Genomic DNA, 17,871 nt, shown 5'->3' with positions numbered 1-17,871 from the left:
TTGAATGTTTATTATTTGGATAAAATTGAACCATGGTTTGCATCACTTTAGATTCTTTCAGGTCGATCAGCTTGCGTACACCTCGATTTGAGCTATACCCTTGGATGCAACTTTAAATTAAATTATGTCTCTCAAAGTCCTTGTACATCCAAGGAGATTTTAGTTGAAACTAGACAACTTTATCATGTGTTCAGATGTTCAATCAGAATATACTATAATGTAAACACCTATATTTGTCAAGGGACTACAAATATATTTATCCCATAAATTTCAAAAGTTTTACCATGACACAAATATTATTGGTTGTATTATGTATGGAATTGGACCATTTAGCAAGCAATTTCTACCTAATATAATTGAAGGAAAGTTGAATTCAACTTTAATAGTAGAAATGGAAAATTCAAACTCTAATAATGCAAAAGATTTAAGTGATGTGTACTTATATCCTAACAACTTTTATTATATAAAATCAACGTAATTAAATATGCTATATTAATTGGTTACCTATCAGCTATGAAAATCTTTTTTTTTTAATCAATTTGAATCAGATAAAAGTTATTTATAATTATTTTTTAAGTAAAAAAATTTAGTTTGGTACCGGGTTGACCCGATTGTTGAAATGGGTCTGGGACAACCCGATTCGTTTGTAGAAGAAGGGGAGCCGCAGTCATATACAATCCCTCTTCGTTTTCATTCTGAAAAATCCTCTTTTCGAAAAAACCAGATACAAGAGTTGTCGCCGGAGATTCGCCGGAACTAAATGGAAGTGACACCGGAGAAGAAAGAATTGGATAACAAGAACACGAACAACACTCAATCCCTAATTATCGATCCCTCAATAGCCGCCGAGGATCGTGAACGCATCGCCGTTGACCTAAAAGCCGGCTTGCATCCTCTCAAGGTTTCATTTTTGTTTTATATTTCTGCTATTTCAGCAAAGTATTTTATTTTATTTTATTTTTAGGTTCATCAAGTTCAAACCTAGGTTGTTTGATGCGATTTGCAGCTATTTTGTTATATTTAGTTTTCAGGTTTATTGAGTTTAAATTTTATGCTTTTTGTTCAGACTTGTTGTTTTGTTTGGGGTTTTATGGAATTTGTGACTATTTCTCAAAAAATGTTTACAATATATTTTACATAATTTTTAGATTAGTTCAAATTTGTATGCTTTTGTTCATACTATTCTTCTGTTAGGTTGTTGATATGACTGTTTTATTGAAAGTTCTACTTTTTATTGAATAAATATTATTAAGTTGGTATATTGGTGGAATAGTTATGGTGTACATAAGTTGGTTTGGACACCATTGTCATAAAAAATATAATTTGCTTAAGTTACGGAGTAATAAACTGGTTGTAGGACCTCATTACATTTATGCAAGAACATCAAGTTATCCAGAGACTTGTTTTGAACTAAATGCATAACAATTAAACTACTAGTAAGGCACTTCCTACTAGGGAAAGGAAATACAACATGTGGACAAATAAGTTAATGATCTTAGGTGATAAAGATTGGACATAGTGCTTCTGAGAGAATTCTGCATCAATATCTTACCTTTATACATAATATACTCCAGAGATTCGGTAAATGCAATAGATTCAGGAATTGGAAGTAGGCTCATGAGTATGAAGTAGCAAATTTTGAGCATCATATGTCCCATACAAGTGATGCTTACTTCCTGAAAGCCCATAGTAGAGTCTGATGATCTTGTAGGATCCTGTGATTTAATATGCTTGCATTTCTTCTCTATTTTACTAGTAGCTTCTATTTTTAAAATAATCAACACCCACAGTGGTGGTCAAATTTGTGACGTGCCTGCAATTTTCTGCTTTTCTTCTTTGGAGATGGCCAAAACAAACATGTTCACTGTGCCAGTCAGGCCAGGAGGATTTTAGAATTGATGACTAGCATATGCTTGCAGCGTATTATCGTGCTCTATTTTCCCACTCTTTGTAAAAAAATAAAATATGACACGACTTCGTAGTTCCATAGCATAGTATTATTTTCTAGCCATGTTTACTTTTCATCTTTTGCTTCCTTTTTCTTGTATGAATTGTGCTTCTGGTACTCACTTAGCTTCATTGTCATGATCAGAACAAGTTTGTTTTCTGGTACACTCGCCGGACACCTGGGGTTCGAACACAAACATCGTACGAGGACAATATAAAGAAAATTGTTGATTTCAGTACTGTAAGTCAATTTATTTCTGGTCTTTTGGCTTTATGTGAATTTGACTGCCTTTTTAATCTATTATGTGTTCTTCATCCATAGGTTGAAGGGTTTTGGGTTTGCTACTGCCACTTGGCTCGCCCATCAGCATTGCCCAGCCCAACTGATTTGCATCTTTTCAAAGAGGGTATTCGTCCTTTATGGGAGGTTGGTTTTGGTGCTCATCCTAACTATTTCTTTTCTCTGTCTTCAATTTTGTTAAAGTCCTTAACTATGTATATCTCTTACCCGAGTTAATTTCCTGATTATATTTGTCTGTGAAGGATTCTGCTAATTGCCATGGTGGGAAGTGGATAATTCGTTTTAAAAAGGCTGTCTCAGGACGTTTTTGGGAGGACCTGGTAAGCCAGCTGCCCTGCTATTGTTGTTTTCTGTCAACTTAACTGAGACTTTTATGGCTACAAAACATTAAGTGCAGAAATAAATTTTTAACTCAATCTATGGGTAGCCATGACGAAATTTAGATCGTAAGCTTCAGACAATATAAAACATTAATACCTAAACAGAGGAAATTTTTAACTCCATTTTATGCGAGGAATGCTGAGATGCCCCTTAGCAAACAATCTCACATAGGTTTCCATAAGTAAGCACTAGAAGCTGACAAAAGAGGATAGTCTAGTGAAAAGGATTCTCTATCTCCAACCATGACGGGGGCCTCATCAAGGGGGGAGTTGGAAAAGACGCTGCTTATCAAGGGGGGACTATGTGGGGTTTAAGGAGCAGGGTCTACCATATAAATGAACAGAGAAGAAGAAGAAAGAGCACTAGAAGAAGCTGAAGTGACTTCTCTGATCAGACTTTTACATCAGTATCCTCTAATCTGTTCTCTTAAAGAATGTGTTGTTGCATTGATGTTCCTCCTCATTTTTTTGTCAGTAGCTGGATTTTTCATGCTGCCTTCGATTCTCAGTATCTAACCAAAAAGTTGAGTCAGTTTGAAGTATTCTCATCTTGGAGTATATGCATTTGCTTCTTGTGAATTTACTCAAAACAGATGTTGGAAGGTAGGATTGATGTTATCGTTTCCACATATATTATTATCAAAAGAAAATCAATCAACTCCTCAATCGTACATCAGTTGGGATCAGCATTAATTTGGTTAGTTTCACTAGACAAGTAAAGCAGTAATTTGGTGAACTCGTAAAATGATTTGTCAGGCTACCCTCATGAGTCATGATCATGTTTGTTTACCAATACTTTCTGTATCATTATATTTCTTTTGGAGAACGAGAGGATGAGCACACATTTATCACTACAGCACATCTGAGTGTTGTAAATAAAATTGTCCCTTCATCCTCAAAAAGGTAAAATTGCTAATTTGGCATCATCCATATAGGGTCAATGTGACTTCAGATGCAAATTTTCGCAATTGTAGGTAATTTTTTCCCATTTGTCCCCGGTACCTGTCTGAGTAAGTGGTAGAGCTACCCCGTGGAATTAGTCGAGGTGCACGCGAGCGGGCCCGGGTATCCTGGTTATATAAGAAAAAGGAAAGATAGGAACAGACTTTAGTATTTAGCAATAAATATGTTGAGGTGGGGTGTTCTAGGCCCCGACTTTAGTGCAATGCCTCGGTGACACTTGAAGGTCCGGTGTAGTAAGCCACTTTGATAGGCTTTCCCCCTAAGAAAATGGAGTTAATATCATGTGGAATGACAGTCTACGCATCTACGATTGCCTCTCACTGATGTGTATCATGCTCATAACATCAGGGTCACTGGTTGTTTAATTATGTTTGTGTTCCTGTCAACTTATTAAACTGTGATGGATTTCTTGTCTAGGTTCTTGCTTTGGTAGGTGATCAACTCGATTATGGTGACAACATATGTGGTGCAGTTCTAAGCATTCGTTTCAATGAAGACATCTTGAGTGTATGGAATCGTAATGCATCAGATCAGCAGGTATGCTAATTGTAATCCTTAATACGTACCCACTCATTCCACATTAGTCTAAACTAGTAAAACACACTCACATCATCTTGGGTTTGCTAGGCTGTGATGGCATTGAGAGACTCAATCAAGCGACACTTGAAGCTTCCTGGTGGCTATGTCATGGAATACAAAGCCCATGATGCTTCCTTGCGCGACAACTCATCTTACCGCAATACTTGGATAAGATCATAGTACTGTTGTTGCTAAACTATCATTTCGCTGTTATACTTTGAGAAAAGAGATTTGCATAGTTCTGTCGATATTTGGTCAAGTGATTTTCATGGCAAAAATGGTTGACGTTGATCATGTAATATGAGCTAACAATTAGATTTTACCGACACTCTAAAATCTCTTTAATGCCTGTAGTTCTTCTGATGTGTATGCATAACTCTATTGTCAAATGGATTATCCCCAGTACTGGCTCAAGTATAATTGACAATTGAGTCATTCCCAGTAATATGTTATATCAGTTGGTTCATATGTTGATGGAATACTGACGAAAATCGATGTCCAAACTGGTTTCTGTGGTATAGATTCCAGATTTTGCAGTTGCTAAGTCCAATCTATTTGTTGTGTTTTCTTCAAAAATTTAATGAGCAAGTTCAAAATTTATCTCATAATGCCATTTATGAATTTGAATTGAAGAAGAAAACCCTACAAAAATCTCGTATGTTATTTCTTATTGATCTCAGATTATATCATTATAACAACTGCTGTAATGAAATTGTAGAACCAAATCTCTTCTTTCAATCATACCACAAGGGAACTACCAATTTTATTGAAGAAAAATAGTCTATAAAAAGTCACTTTCATACCAAAAGATTTTTGAAATTCTTTAAAACGTGAATTTAGCTATCACTTTCTTGTCTATTTAAAGAAAAAGGAAGAGTGCGCGGGTCATTTACTATTTTTATGGGATAATGTGTCCGATACATGATTGGTTGAAACTGATTCTCATCATCTGTAAATATCAAGGCTTAATAGATGGAATTCGATCAAAAATTCAAACTTTGAATATTTTTCTGTCATCTATTCCATAGTCTGACATGAAGGCGATTGATATATAAATTAAATTTGCCAAATTAATTTCAACAAATCAGAGTGGCGCAGCGGAAGCGTGGTGGGCCCATAACCCACAGGTCCCAGGATCGAAACCTGGCTCTGATATATCGTATTTTTTTCTTAATTTTTTCAATCATATTTTATCCAAATGGCATTTGCTTGGACCAATATAACCAAGAAATGTATTATTATAACATATTTTACTAGAGGTAATAGTAACATAGATACACCTTAAAAATATTGAACAATATTACCAAGAATAAGAAAGGGGGTGATGATGATCCCAAAGAGACTCATGAATGATTTCCATGTAATCTTGAACACCATTCACTGCATAAAGCGATGCTGATATCTGTCTTTCCACTTTCATTACCTCAAATTCTGTTAAAGGAATATCTAACAATTCTTCGAAATCCCATGATAATTCAGTCCGCGTAAAACATGATGATGATGATGATGATGTGCTTATGTCTAAATCAGGCTTGTATGTGTTAAAATCATCAAACACTTGACTTTCTTGATCACAAGAAAGTACTCTTATTTCTCTATCGGAAACAACCTCTTTACTTTCCAATGTAGGGGTAATGTCACCTCCCTCAGACCGTGGGATTACACTGAGTATGTTGTTGTAAGAAAGTAGTGTTTTGTAAAGATTGCTCCTTTTTGCATTTTCAATAGAAATTGGATCATCACAATTGCTGATGTTTGAACTAGTCACACTAGTAGTAGCACTTTGAACAGAGTTACTGTCGAAAATTAGTTGGTTTTCTTGATTACAAGAAAGTACTGTTTCTCTATCGGAAACAATCTCTCTACCTCCCAACATAGGGGTAATGTTTGTGTAAGCACTACTCTCCTCAGATCCCACTTGTGGGATTATACTAAGTATGTTGTTGTTGTAAGAAAGCAGTGCTTCATAAAGATAGCTCTTTTTTGCATTTTCACTTGACATTGGATCAGCACAGTTGCTGGTGTTTGAACTAGTCACACTAGTAGTGCTACTTTGAACAGAGTTGCTGTCGAAAAATTGACTTTCTTGATCATAAGAAAGTAATTTTTCATAAAGATTGCTCTTTTTTGCATATTCACTTGAAATTGGATCATCACAATTGCTAATTACTTCACTAGTAGTAGTACTACTAGTACATGTGGAATCAGCTAAGTAATCCAGGCTTTTTTCCTTTGCGACTTTCTTGATCTTGAGAAGATTCCTAATCCGTAAAGCAAGAGGAGAATCTTGAGAAACACGAGTTGTAAGAAAGTTGGTTCGTGTATTTGATCCACGAAGAAGAACAGCAGCTTGATCGTAGGCACGAGCAGCTTCTTCAGCAGTTTCATAAGTTCCAAGCCACATTCTTATCTTTTGTGTTGTGTCTTTAATCTCAGCTATCCATTTTCCTGATGGCCTTTGTCTTACACCAACAAAACTATTAGGCCCTTTGCTTCGTTTTCGCCCTTTGAATTTTGTTGCTTTGTTTAGTGAAATTGCTTCTGTTTGCTGATGTTTTTGGAAGTTAATTTCCATTGTGGAAACAAAAAAGGAGTAATTCAAGTAGTAGTAGAACAAAGTTGTTTACTTGTCTTTGTTCTTATTGTTTGCTTGTTTATATATAAGTTGAGATATTTATAATCTTTAAAAGTTTGCTTCTGTCTTGTGTTGTTTTCTTGTGTTTGTTTTGTAGTTGTTGATATATTCTGATTCCCTTTTTTTATGTTCAAATGGAAAGAAAGATAGACTCATTCCTCTGTATGTTGTAGACCTTTTCTTCATACTCCTCACTCGTCTCGATTTATGTGATATAGTTCGACTTCACACAGAGTTTAAGAAAGAAAGATTTTTATAATTTGTGGCCTCAAACAAGTCATAAATGTTTATGCGACTATAAAGTCATTCTTTTTTGGATCGATTAAAAAAAAAGTGTCGCATAAATTGAAACAGAGAGGGAGTATGTATTTTTGTGATTGATTTTCTCCAAGATTTTTTGACTTTATAATACTTGACAATGTTCTTTACTGTTTACATGTGGTTGGTTTGACTTTTCATCCAAAAGTTTGAGTCAATTTCTTGTTTACATGGATACATCCTTAAAAACATTGAAAATTTCTAAGTCCTTAGTAGATTATATTTGCTAATCACTGATGAGAGTGGTAAGGAGAAATGGTTTTTTAAATCCTAAATAGGGTCTCAGGTTCGAAATCTTCTGTATACTTTCTCGATTAAGCTCATCACATAAGGTTTGTTGATTCTCATGTGTGATTACAAGATTTATTTCGTGCGCATTCAAAGAACTAAGAGTTTTTCTTGTTATCAAAAAGAACAAAAAATATGAGTTTTATGATTTATAATAAATATTCTTTTTGAAAATTTCGAGGTTGAAAAACCTAAATGTATTGGTTGATTTGGTTTATATCAGACGTGAATGATTTGGTTTGGTATTTAAGAAATCCGATCCAATCCGGTCTATGTACAACCCTAATATATGGTTCTTTTCACAAGAAATTGATAAAATATAATATAACAATATTGTTATAAAGTTATTTTCTTTTATTCAAATTGTAAAATTGGTGACCAAAGAATCCACCATTTTGTTACATTCAAAGATGCCATTTTGATCCTTTTGCCAGAAAACGCCAAATTTGAACTTTTGCTGAGAATCATAATATATTACAATTTCAAATTTTAATGATTAAATTGGAATATTCTCATAAGATTATTCGTAAATCTTGTTTAGCTAAATACTCAAGGAAAATATAATTTATAAGAGAAGATTAAACATCTTTTTCAAGTGTTGTCATCCATAGATTTCAAATTTTGTTTAGCCTAATAATGCCAAATTTTCACTTTTGCTGAGCAATCATATTCTATTACTATTTACTACTATATTTTTATAAGTTTAAGATTTTAAGCAATTGGTTAGCTAATGGACTAATGATGTTATAATAAATTACAATTATAAGTATTTAGGTGTGATCTAGTGGTCAATGAAGTAAGTTGCAAAATCATGAAATTTGTGATTTCTTGACGTTTATCATCAACATATACCTAGTGAATGGTTGATGGTATACCATATATATCATCAATCGTTTAACTTCGTAAAAAACATGAAGTTTAAATATCAATATCTTGATTAAGAGATTAAAGAAAGTTTCAAGATTAAGTGGAGTTAGAGATTTTTTTTATTTTTTTATTTTGTGGTGTGGGTTGGAAGGGGGTTGGATTAGAATTAATTAATCATTTTAATTAACTAATTAAGAGATAATGATGTAACTAAATTAATTATAGACAATGTAATCCTGCAAAGCTTGCTCTTATTTCATCACCCAACAAAAAATTCTCTTTTTTGTTACATTCAAAGATTCCATCAATCCTTCTACCAAAAAACTCCAAATTTGCACTTTTGCTGAATCCTTAAAATGATTATATTTTAAAATAAAAAAAAATAAAAAATATATAAATTATAACATAAGATTAAAACATTTTTTTCAAATGTTGTCATACCTTAGACTTATTGACTTGATATTTTTATTTTGTCGAACCCACAATTGTACATATTGGAAATATGCCCCATTGGTATTGCACTTTTGATCCTTCGATTATTGATAAATTTTAATTTCGATCCTTCAAATAATTGCTTAAGCATCTAGAACATTCATTAACTAAAACATGTATTTTTGGTCCCTTGTTATAGAGTATGTGAATTTTAGACTATATTGTACCAACACTATCCTCAAAAATAGAATAGCAATACAATTTTTTTCAAGGATAAATGATTCTTTTTACTTATACATATTAGAAGTACCTATTAATGAAGTTTGTGATCATCTCATCTAAAAGCTTAAGCTGTTAGAGAGAGCACACTTTTATCATTTAATTGTATTCTCAACAAGCCCCCCTCACGTGAGGCTACTCTGATACCATGATAAAGTGTGTGACTATCTGATCAAAAAATTTAAACTATTATAGAGAGCACACTTTTATCATTTAATTGTATTCTCAACATGCCCCTCATCATGTGAGCTTTGTTCTGATACCATGATGAAGTATGTGACAATCTCATCTAAAAGCTTAAGTTGTTTGAGAAAACACACTTTTATCATATAATTGTATTCTCAGCATGCCCACTCATGTGAAGGTCTGATACCATGATGAAGTATGTGACCATCTCATCTAAATACTTATGTTGTTAGAGAGAGCACACTTTTATCATTTAGTTGTATTCTCAACAACTATCTCGATCATACATAGATACAAGTCTAGATTAGTAGCTTCAGGAATATTGAGTTGAACCCCTTCCGTTACCGTCAAGTGGCTTTCAGCTCCAGGAAAACATTTTCTCCGGGTTGCTTAACACAGATGCTGAGTAGCTTCACTGCATCACAATGTTTCCAATTTTCCACACTTATGCACATAAACAGCATTTGGATCAAGAATTCATCAAAGTGAAACTAAACAACAAATAGATGAACAATTCTCACTGATAAAGAACTTTGACAGACTTCACTTGATCTTTTTTTCTATATATATCTACAAAAGAATGAATGTGTCCTGCTTTACAAATCTATGGGAGTTTGTCAAGCATGATCAAGAATAAAAAATGATGATAAAATTTCGCGAACAAAAATCGCAAGAGTTATTTACTTTATCCTAACTACTAACCACAATATTTTTGCATTTCTTCTACCGGTGGAGTTGATTGAAAGAATACTGATGATTCAGGACCAGTACGTCTTCTGTCTTCAGTTGCTTCGATAGAAAAGATGCTAGGAGGTCTAGCATATTTTGGTGGAGTTTGAAATGTAGTAGTTCTTGGAGACAAACACACGTCCTCCATAACACGAAATTGGAGTTCTGCTGGATAGTCCCTCATACATCCGATTCGAGGTCCAGCTCCTGTTGTCCATCTACAAGATAATTGATGAGCTAACTGGAATGACTTTGTTCTTCTATGTGTATCTATTCTCTTCATTATCTTTTCTGTAGGGATAGTTTCTTCATAGTCTTCTTCATCTTCATCGTCGAATAAATTCATCTTTGAAACTGATAGTTCTGTATCTGATAAATATTCCTCTGCTGTTTCATATCCATCTATTGGAGTATCCAAAGGCTGTATGTTGTCTTTTGATCCATCTCCCGACTGGACGGACTTAGTGAATAACTCAAATGTGTCTTCCCTTGGTGGTATTTCGACTACCATTTTGGGTTTTGATCCTTGGGATCGTCTTGACAACGGAATTGGATTTTCTGTATCCTTGCAATATTTTGTAGTAGGATTAGTCTTCTCCCGGTCTGAGCATTTGGCGTTGCTCTCTTCATTAGCTTGGCTAAAATCTGGTGCGGATAAGCTGTTACGAAGGCCTAAACCACCTTCCTTCCTACAAAAAGTTGCTTCCTCCCCATCACACGGGGATTTCTGCATAACAAGGAGTAAAGTTAACAAGTTAAGCCATGACTAATTGATAGGGAATGCGATAAATGTTACAGCTGAGTTGTTATTTACATGAAGACTTTCTAATTAGCTTGACGGCTTCTTCTCTTGCACCAGTCCCTAACACTAACTTCATTTGAAAGAATATAAAGTGTGTCTTTGCTTATACTTAAGTTTTGATCATTCAAGAGAAATGCAGCATCCTGTATGGGAAAAAGAGAAATGTTGTATCCTACCTGAATAATAGTGACATCAATGTTGTGTTGTTCAAGAAATGTCATAAATTCTTCGAAATTCTCCCTTGTTGGAAGATAATGTCCGCTGTGTGGCCAGACAGCCTAGATTATGCAAGAAGGTTTCGAGTCATTAAAACCAATTTTAAGAAAAGACTTGCTGCAGGTTTCGGAAGAATTATGACGTTCTACTGGATCCATACCTTTAGAATACCATCTTCTATGACTAATCTGCCTGCAGATAATGTAGCTCCACCAGCTAAGAAACTTGAATGCTGAAATGTGCCTTTTTGCTTCATCCCAATGTATAAGTCCTTCGACACGCTTAGCACAAAGATCCACTTAGCTTCTTCTGATCCTCCCCTCGTATCAAGAACCCTCCCACTTTGCTTGTAGATGAATTTTCCACCCACAATTACAACTTCATATGCCTCCCTCTCTACCTGAAATCATACATAAACTGGTGAGTTGCATTAAAAACGTATTCTTGACTTTCATCTTAACTCATGCAGTTAAAGAATTATAATCTCCTTAGAAATGCAAGTATCATTACCTATATTGAACAATTTACTCTCAGAATTGAACCAAAAAAACATTAATCGAACCTCACGAGTATCTAATGTCCATTATGCACGATAAACAACCGTAGATTTGAACACCTTTTCTGTCAAATGATAACCTTTATGCCCAATAGAAAGAAGACAACTCACCGGACCAAGATACTTGATGCATTGTTGATGAAGTTTTGATCTAGGGCACTTCTCAAGATTTACTTCTTTACCTTCACCTATGTCCAACCTGCAACATTCGAGAGAAAAACGTCTAGTTTAGTGATGTTGAAACTGAAATGAAGTTGTTTGTTTGAATTACTTGTTGATCCAAGAAAAACTCACCAATAGAAGAAGGGTTGTTTACTGTCAACTTGGAGCCACTTGGTGTAATAAAAATGAAGATTATGACCATAGCGATGTCTAGGATCGATCTGTTTCACAGTCAAGAAAGTAAATCAATGAAAATCTCACAAAAATGAGAATTCATGACATTTTTAAGTAAACTTTCTGGGAAAAAAGTGCTTACTGCTTCAAGCCAATGCTGTAAAGCAAGCTTACAGGCTTTTTCATCTTTCGACAGACCTTTACCGACCTACCAACACAGACAAAGTCCTAAGTATAGCACAGCTTAAATAAAGATTCTGAAATGGAGTTTGCAATCAAGTGATACCTTAGCAGCTCTTGTTAAAGCTCTTGACCAACGAGAAAAGGCGGTTTGGGGTTTCTCAATGTCAAAGAATGATATCGAGCTATGCTTGAGTTCAACGGAATCTAATACCTTCCACCTGTAAATTACAACCAGAGTATGCATTCAGTTATGAAATATCATGACACAGCTCCGTCATAAAACATTGCTATTCATAAATGTTTAAACTACTATACCATCTCTGCTCAACCAGAATAGCACAATCTGCTAGTCGTCTTCTAGTACGAAAACTTTTGTATGTTTTCTGCAACTTCACTGCAGCCTCATCTCTTTGTTTCTCACATACCAATGGTATCATTTTAGTGTTTTCATCAGGCATGTTATGCTTTTCTTCACTGCTCATAAGGCTGTCTGATCGACTCATCGTCTTCTCATCGTTATCAAATGAAGTCAGTCCAATCCTGGCCTCTAATTCCCTCCTTTTATAGCTAAGAGTTCCCTCAAGGATCATCTTTCCAGAACTGTAAGACTTGTGCATTTTTGGTTGTTGAGGATTTTGGTCATTGAAATTAATAGCCGGTAATGCATTCTTCGTAGCATCACTTCCAAAACTCAGTGTTCTCACTAAATAAGACTCGAATTTAGTATCTGAATCGTCAAAATTTGCGAAAGGACATGAATATGTTATTCCCATATCCCTGTCAAAAACTTTTATAGAAGTTCCCCGAAAACAAGAAAAAGAAACTACCTCTGCAGAAGTCAAGACAATGCATCAGACACTAATTTCATCAATGTTTTTCAGGTGATGACACTCTTATGATGATACAAATGAAATTACAATACTCAAAAGAAAGCAACATTACCAAAGAAACATAGAGTTTGCATAACCTCGAACGAGACAGAATAAGAGGAAAGCCTAAAGGGTATAACATTACAATTTGCAAGAGATGCAAAGGGATTATAACCTCCTCATTTTAGGGGTAATGAAAGCTAATCACCATTGAGACAGAAGAAGATTTTGAATTTTAGCTAAGAAGAGTAGATTTGATATGAATGCCTCAAGAACGCGATAAAACAATATTTGTTCCCAAACAAAAAATTCATGGCAAGCAACTACAACAGATCCATTTCGACAGATGAACACCAAAATATTTGTCCCCAAACAAAATTTTCATATAAAAAAACTACAACGTCTGAAAAGTAGTTCTTTTTAAGATCCATTTTGACAGATAACCAGGTGCAAGTTGGCCCGAGCACCACCATCATCAGAAAATAAAATGCAGAACACCAATGATGGAGAATATGTGTTTTTCTCAAGGAATGTAACAGGTTGAAGATAACAGAACATCCACTACAGAGTAAAAGATTGAATATTATGATAAAACCATGAATCAAGAAGAGTTTGCAAAAATGTAGAGAATGATACTATCCCATCAAATGATCAAAACAACAAAATGCAATCTTTTTACAATAAATCAAGAAAGAAAGGAAAAGGGTACACATATTTACCAACCAATAACAATGAAAATGACAAATTGAGTAACACACCTCAAAATTCACAATAAAACAAGAAATGTATTAAGAGGGTATTACAACATCTTGGGCTAGCACTATCGACAAGAGGGGTTGCTCAGATGGTAAGCACCCACAACAACCTCCACCTAGCAAAAAAGGTAGGAGCTCGTATCGAGGGGGAAAACAAAAAAGCTAGCAACACATATTAAAAATGACAAATTAACTAACACAACAGAACAAAAACATGAAAAGGGAACAAAAATCCAACTTTAAAGAAAAAAGAAATGCATTAAGAGAGTATAACAACATTTTACATAGCAATACATCACAATAAAACAAGAAATGAAAAGGGTACAAAAATTTCACCTTTTTTAGTACAGAAATATCCACCATGACAGAAAAAGCTTGAATCTTGTGAAGCAAAATGTGAATGAATGGAACACAAGAAAGTGAAATATTAAAAAAAAAATGGCTAATCAAATGGAAAACAATTTGAGAGAGAGAGCGCAAAATATGGGGATTTGAACAATTCAAGGGACTATGCTCACAGACACTAATTTGTATATTGAGATCTCAAAATGTACATTGACTGTCCTTTTTGCTTATTCAGTCCAAAAATTATAACAATATTTATAGGCAGATAAAATGAAAAAAAATAAAAAAATGTGTCAGTAGAATAAAATAGTGAGTGTACTTTACAACCATGCATGTGTCGTTTTTCTTGACCACATAAAGGAAGTTTCCGACCAATATACAACAACAACATGTAAGTGTGATTCCGTGAGTTGAGTTTGCGAAGGATAGAATATGCATATATCTTGAAGAAAGATTGTTTTCAATTGACACTCGATAAATTTCAGTCTAATATATGACACATTAATCAACCAAAAGAGAAATTATGTACATTGATAGTGTAAATTATATATTTTTATAATATGTGGATTTTATAGTTGTAACAACATTTTACAAGATCAGTTATTGAGACTATCGTCATTGTATAGAACTTAAACTAAGAGTTGTTTGGACTGACTTAAAAGTTGGTGAAATTTATTTTTTAAAATATTTGTAGCTTTTGAAAGTGTGTTGCAAAAATAAGTTAAAAGTAAAAAATAAAACTCTCCCTATTTTTTATAATTTTTTAACTTAAAAGTCATCTAACTTTGATTTTAAAAGTTATTTTTTTAAAATGCTACTTTTTTAAGTCAATCCAAACATGGCTCTAAGCCTCTCTAACTGTGATGTTATTAATTAAGTTAATACTCTTTTTTTCACTTAATCTTTGCTTCTTAAAATACACTAAGATGAAGAAAATAAATATTAATTGTTGTTTTATATAGCTTCTGTTATCTTATTATTATACTATCGCTACTATTTTCTTCGCTACTATATTTGTTTTAATTTGCAAACTTATTTTCTTGACATATTTTTTTTAAGCGGATAATTTATCAAAAACAACTTTTCTATCTTCCGTGAGAATAAGATTATGTAAGCACCTTTAGTAAGTCACCGGCTTCTACATAGTGGTGAGATAAGCTTTATTATTTGCCGTACTCGAAATATTGACTGACAGTGTACAGCTAGCTGACTTACATATAGACTCGATCTGTTTAAAAAAGAATGACCTCTTAATTTCAGTTTTCTACGTGACATGTTTAAGACCACAAGATTAAAGGATAATTTCGTATATTTGACATAACTTTAATTAAGATTACAAGATTCAAAAGTCTTTTTTGTTTTCTAAAACTCCGTATCAAATCAAACTAGACCACTTTTTTTTGAAATGGAAGAGTATATTTATAGTAATATAATATTACTATCGTCGTTCGCTGCAATTTCCATATTCCACCGGCACCGACTTATGGAATATTATTGGGTAGATATTTCATCTGCATTTTTCTATCTAAAAGTCATCGAAAACGGCAAAATACACAGTTGTTGTCTGTCAAGTTTTTCATAGAAAATGAAGAAAAGATCTAACATACTATAGGTATAGTACTTTTTCCGTACGTAAAACTTTTTAAGTATCTTAAATAAATATATTTTAGACGTGGGATCGATTTAGCAAATGCTACATTTTGTTTGTCATGAGATGATCACAAGATTAGACTAGCTATTTTACTAATAGCATCTAAGACCCTCTCATTTTGGTACTATCTCCTTTTTTTTCTTTTTTAATCAGTTGAACTGTTTTGTTAATATTTTGCGATTATTCTGAAAGGGCTAGAATTCTAACTTTGTGTCAGGACCTACGTGTCAAGAGACAATCTCAGATAGATAATTTCTATGGGAGCTTATAGGCCTCCCAAAAGGTAATGGAAAGGTTTCCTCACGAAGATTAGCCCTCGAGTGCAAAGGCAGAAAGGACGAAAAGTTGGCCTCAGTGATCCGACGATATCGAGTGGAAGGGCCGTCGCTCAACAGATAAAAGTTAGTTGGGGATAATAGGTTGATCTTCCTTAAGAGCTCACTGAAGGTTTGGCACCTTGATAACGGCTCTTTGCCACTTGGGGTTGTAGTATGTTCCAGGGTTGTTCATCCATTAAAGTAATACGTATACGTGAGTTGGGTTCAAAACATCGTGAGGCTGCTCGGTCCATATCTGTTGTAGGCTCGTTAGAGTATTGAGAGGACATTTTCCTAGTATGAGAGGACCAAGGAGGATGCACTTTTGGTGTATCAGTTATCGTGCCCATGGTAAACGCTAGGTAGTCAAATTTGAAGAGGATAACTGCTCATGAAAACATCTAAGTAGTAAGCCAACTCCAAAATGAGTGCACTCGTACTCCAATTTGCTTCTATCTAAAACTCAATACATTGCAAACACCATAAATGAAAACTAATTAGCATAGTCTGACTTTCTTATGTACATGTTATTTTCTTCTGATCTCATATGGGGAATTATACTGATATATTATTNGCCCATGGTAAACGCTAGGTAGCCAAATTTGACGAGGATAACTGCTTATGAAAACATCTAAGTAGTAAGTCAACTCCAAGATGAATGCACTCGTACTCCAACTTGCTTCTATCTAAAACTCAATACATTGCAAACACCATAAATGAAAACTAATTAGCATTGTCTGACTTTCTTATGTACATGTTATTTTCTTCTGATCTCATATGGGGAATTATATTGAAATATTATTGTTATGGTTTATTCAGTTTATATAGGCGAACCTTTTTTGTAGATCTAGTTTGCCTTCAAACCTAAATCTCATGCCTAGACCTTTTTTTGCATGTTGTTCTTTACAAGTTCATTAAAGGGTCAAAACTCTTCCTATTAAATGAAGCACACTTCCTTTTAATATACTTTTTTTTCCAAATGATATATACTTATATTATAGGAAAAATTGTATGAAATAGCAAACTATTAATTCAAATTATATGTTATAGCCATAGTTTATTTTATTTGTAATTCGCAGCAAACATTCCATTTTTTTGCCATCTGATTCAGTATATAATTAGCCATTTTCGGTATACAATTACCCATTCGGTATACAAATATATAAAATGCGTTTGTGTTTGTATAAAACGAGAAAAAAATGTATATACAAATACAAATACATATATTTTCGTCCTATACACTTATAATTATACAAATACAGATCTTATTATACAAATTACAATGTATAAATGAATTTATACAAAACTGAACAATTTGTATAATATTAGATGTATCTAGCGAATTATACAAATCAAAAGCTCCATAGCAAACACAAAATTTGCTATTATGCAAACTATAGTTATAACATACAAACATAATTTTTATGTTTGCTATATATAAAAGTTGCTCTATATTATATTATAGCAAAAACGACATATAAATTAAGAGCTAATTGTTGTGAAAACAACTTAAAATCAATCTTGTTTAAGTAATGCTAGAACCTAGTGTTTACAAAGTATATATACTATGTTTTTCTTTCTACATTAGCCTCTCCTCATTTATAAATAGTTCAATTATATTCGATGCCTAAAAATGATTAAGAACTATACATTAATGGGACAATTATTATTTCTTGATAAGATGCTGTGACTTAATCAAATTTCCAAAAAGGAATTTTCAACCTCTACATTAAATTATAATTATTGTTAAGTGATAGATTTGTGTAGGTAAGATATATGTGTCCCATTTAGTAATTTGGTGTAGACATTTAGTGGGGCAAGTTTTTAATATCAAATTAGTTTGTAAATTAAATAAACTTAGGTATAACTTGAAGCATATCTCTAAATAATTGAAAATGTCCAATTATATCCTTGAATAATTGTACGTGATTCAATAA

The 17,871-nt window shown here is 33.5% G+C and overlaps 3 protein-coding genes and 1 non-coding gene across 4 annotated transcripts; 2 read left to right on the top strand and 2 right to left on the bottom strand.

Annotated features, from left to right (window-relative positions):
• The first annotated feature begins 678 nt into the window (after positions 1-678).
• Positions 679-4,584, top strand: LOC125865527 (eukaryotic translation initiation factor NCBP). Its single transcript, XM_049545722.1, has 6 exons — positions 679-901; positions 2,093-2,188; positions 2,270-2,374; positions 2,491-2,568; positions 4,009-4,128; positions 4,219-4,584. The coding sequence occupies exons 1-6, from the start codon at positions 761-763 to the stop codon at positions 4,348-4,350; spliced, it is 672 nt and encodes a 223-aa protein (XP_049401679.1). The 5' UTR covers positions 679-760; the 3' UTR covers positions 4,351-4,584.
• Positions 4,585-5,253: 669 nt separating this feature from the next.
• TRNAM-CAU (transfer RNA methionine (anticodon CAU)) lies at positions 5,254-5,325 on the top strand. Its single transcript has one exon. It is a non-coding gene; the product is annotated as a tRNA-Met (tRNA).
• Positions 5,326-5,470: 145 nt separating this feature from the next.
• On the bottom strand, positions 5,471-6,753 carry LOC125864219 (ethylene-responsive transcription factor ERN1-like). The gene has a single exon (XM_049544132.1). The coding sequence runs from the start codon at positions 6,743-6,745 to the stop codon at positions 5,471-5,473; it is 1,275 nt and encodes a 424-aa protein (XP_049400089.1). The 5' UTR covers positions 6,746-6,753.
• A 3,079-nt stretch (positions 6,754-9,832) lies between these two features.
• Positions 9,833-12,807, bottom strand: LOC125866327 (IQ domain-containing protein IQM6-like). The gene is made up of 8 exons (XM_049546677.1): positions 12,313-12,807; positions 12,101-12,215; positions 11,957-12,022; positions 11,773-11,861; positions 11,590-11,677; positions 11,083-11,322; positions 10,883-10,984; positions 9,833-10,631 (listed from the first exon to the last, which is right to left on the bottom strand). The coding sequence occupies exons 1-8, from the start codon at positions 12,768-12,770 to the stop codon at positions 9,873-9,875; spliced, it is 1,917 nt and encodes a 638-aa protein (XP_049402634.1). The 5' UTR covers positions 12,771-12,807; the 3' UTR covers positions 9,833-9,872.
• Between the last annotated feature and the right edge of the window lie 5,064 nt (positions 12,808-17,871).

Source organism: Solanum stenotomum, chromosome 5 (assembly GCF_019186545.1).
Source record: "Solanum stenotomum isolate F172 chromosome 5, ASM1918654v1, whole genome shotgun sequence".
Classification (NCBI taxonomy): domain Eukaryota; kingdom Viridiplantae; phylum Streptophyta; class Magnoliopsida; order Solanales; family Solanaceae; genus Solanum; species Solanum stenotomum.
The sequence above is the reverse complement of the archived record's forward strand: the minus strand, read 5'-3'. Positions and strand labels throughout refer to the sequence as shown.

Bases quoted from the DNA above. Each gene is read 5' to 3' on its own strand.
- LOC125864219 (XM_049544132.1), bottom strand. From the start codon at position 6,745: ATGGAAATTAACTTCCAAAAACATCAGCAAACAGAAGCAATTTCACTA.
- LOC125865527 (XM_049545722.1), top strand. From the start codon at position 761: ATGGAAGTGACACCGGAGAAGAAAGAATTGGATAACAAGAACACGAAC. The intron at 2,375-2,490 runs GTTGGTTTTGGT...TTGTCTGTGAAG, and splicing joins GTATTCGTCCTTTATGGGAG to GATTCTGCTAATTGCCATGG. The intron at 2,569-4,008 runs GTAAGCCAGCTG...TTTCTTGTCTAG, and splicing joins GACGTTTTTGGGAGGACCTG to GTTCTTGCTTTGGTAGGTGA.
- LOC125866327 (XM_049546677.1), bottom strand. From the start codon at position 12,770: ATGGGAATAACATATTCATGTCCTTTCGCAAATTTTGACGATTCAGAT. The intron at 12,216-12,312 runs GTATAGTAGTTT...TGTAATTTACAG, and splicing joins ATTCTGGTTGAGCAGAGATG to GTGGAAGGTATTAGATTCCG. The intron at 11,678-11,772 runs GTGAGTTTTTCT...CGAATGTTGCAG, and splicing joins AAACAACCCTTCTTCTATTG to GTTGGACATAGGTGAAGGTA.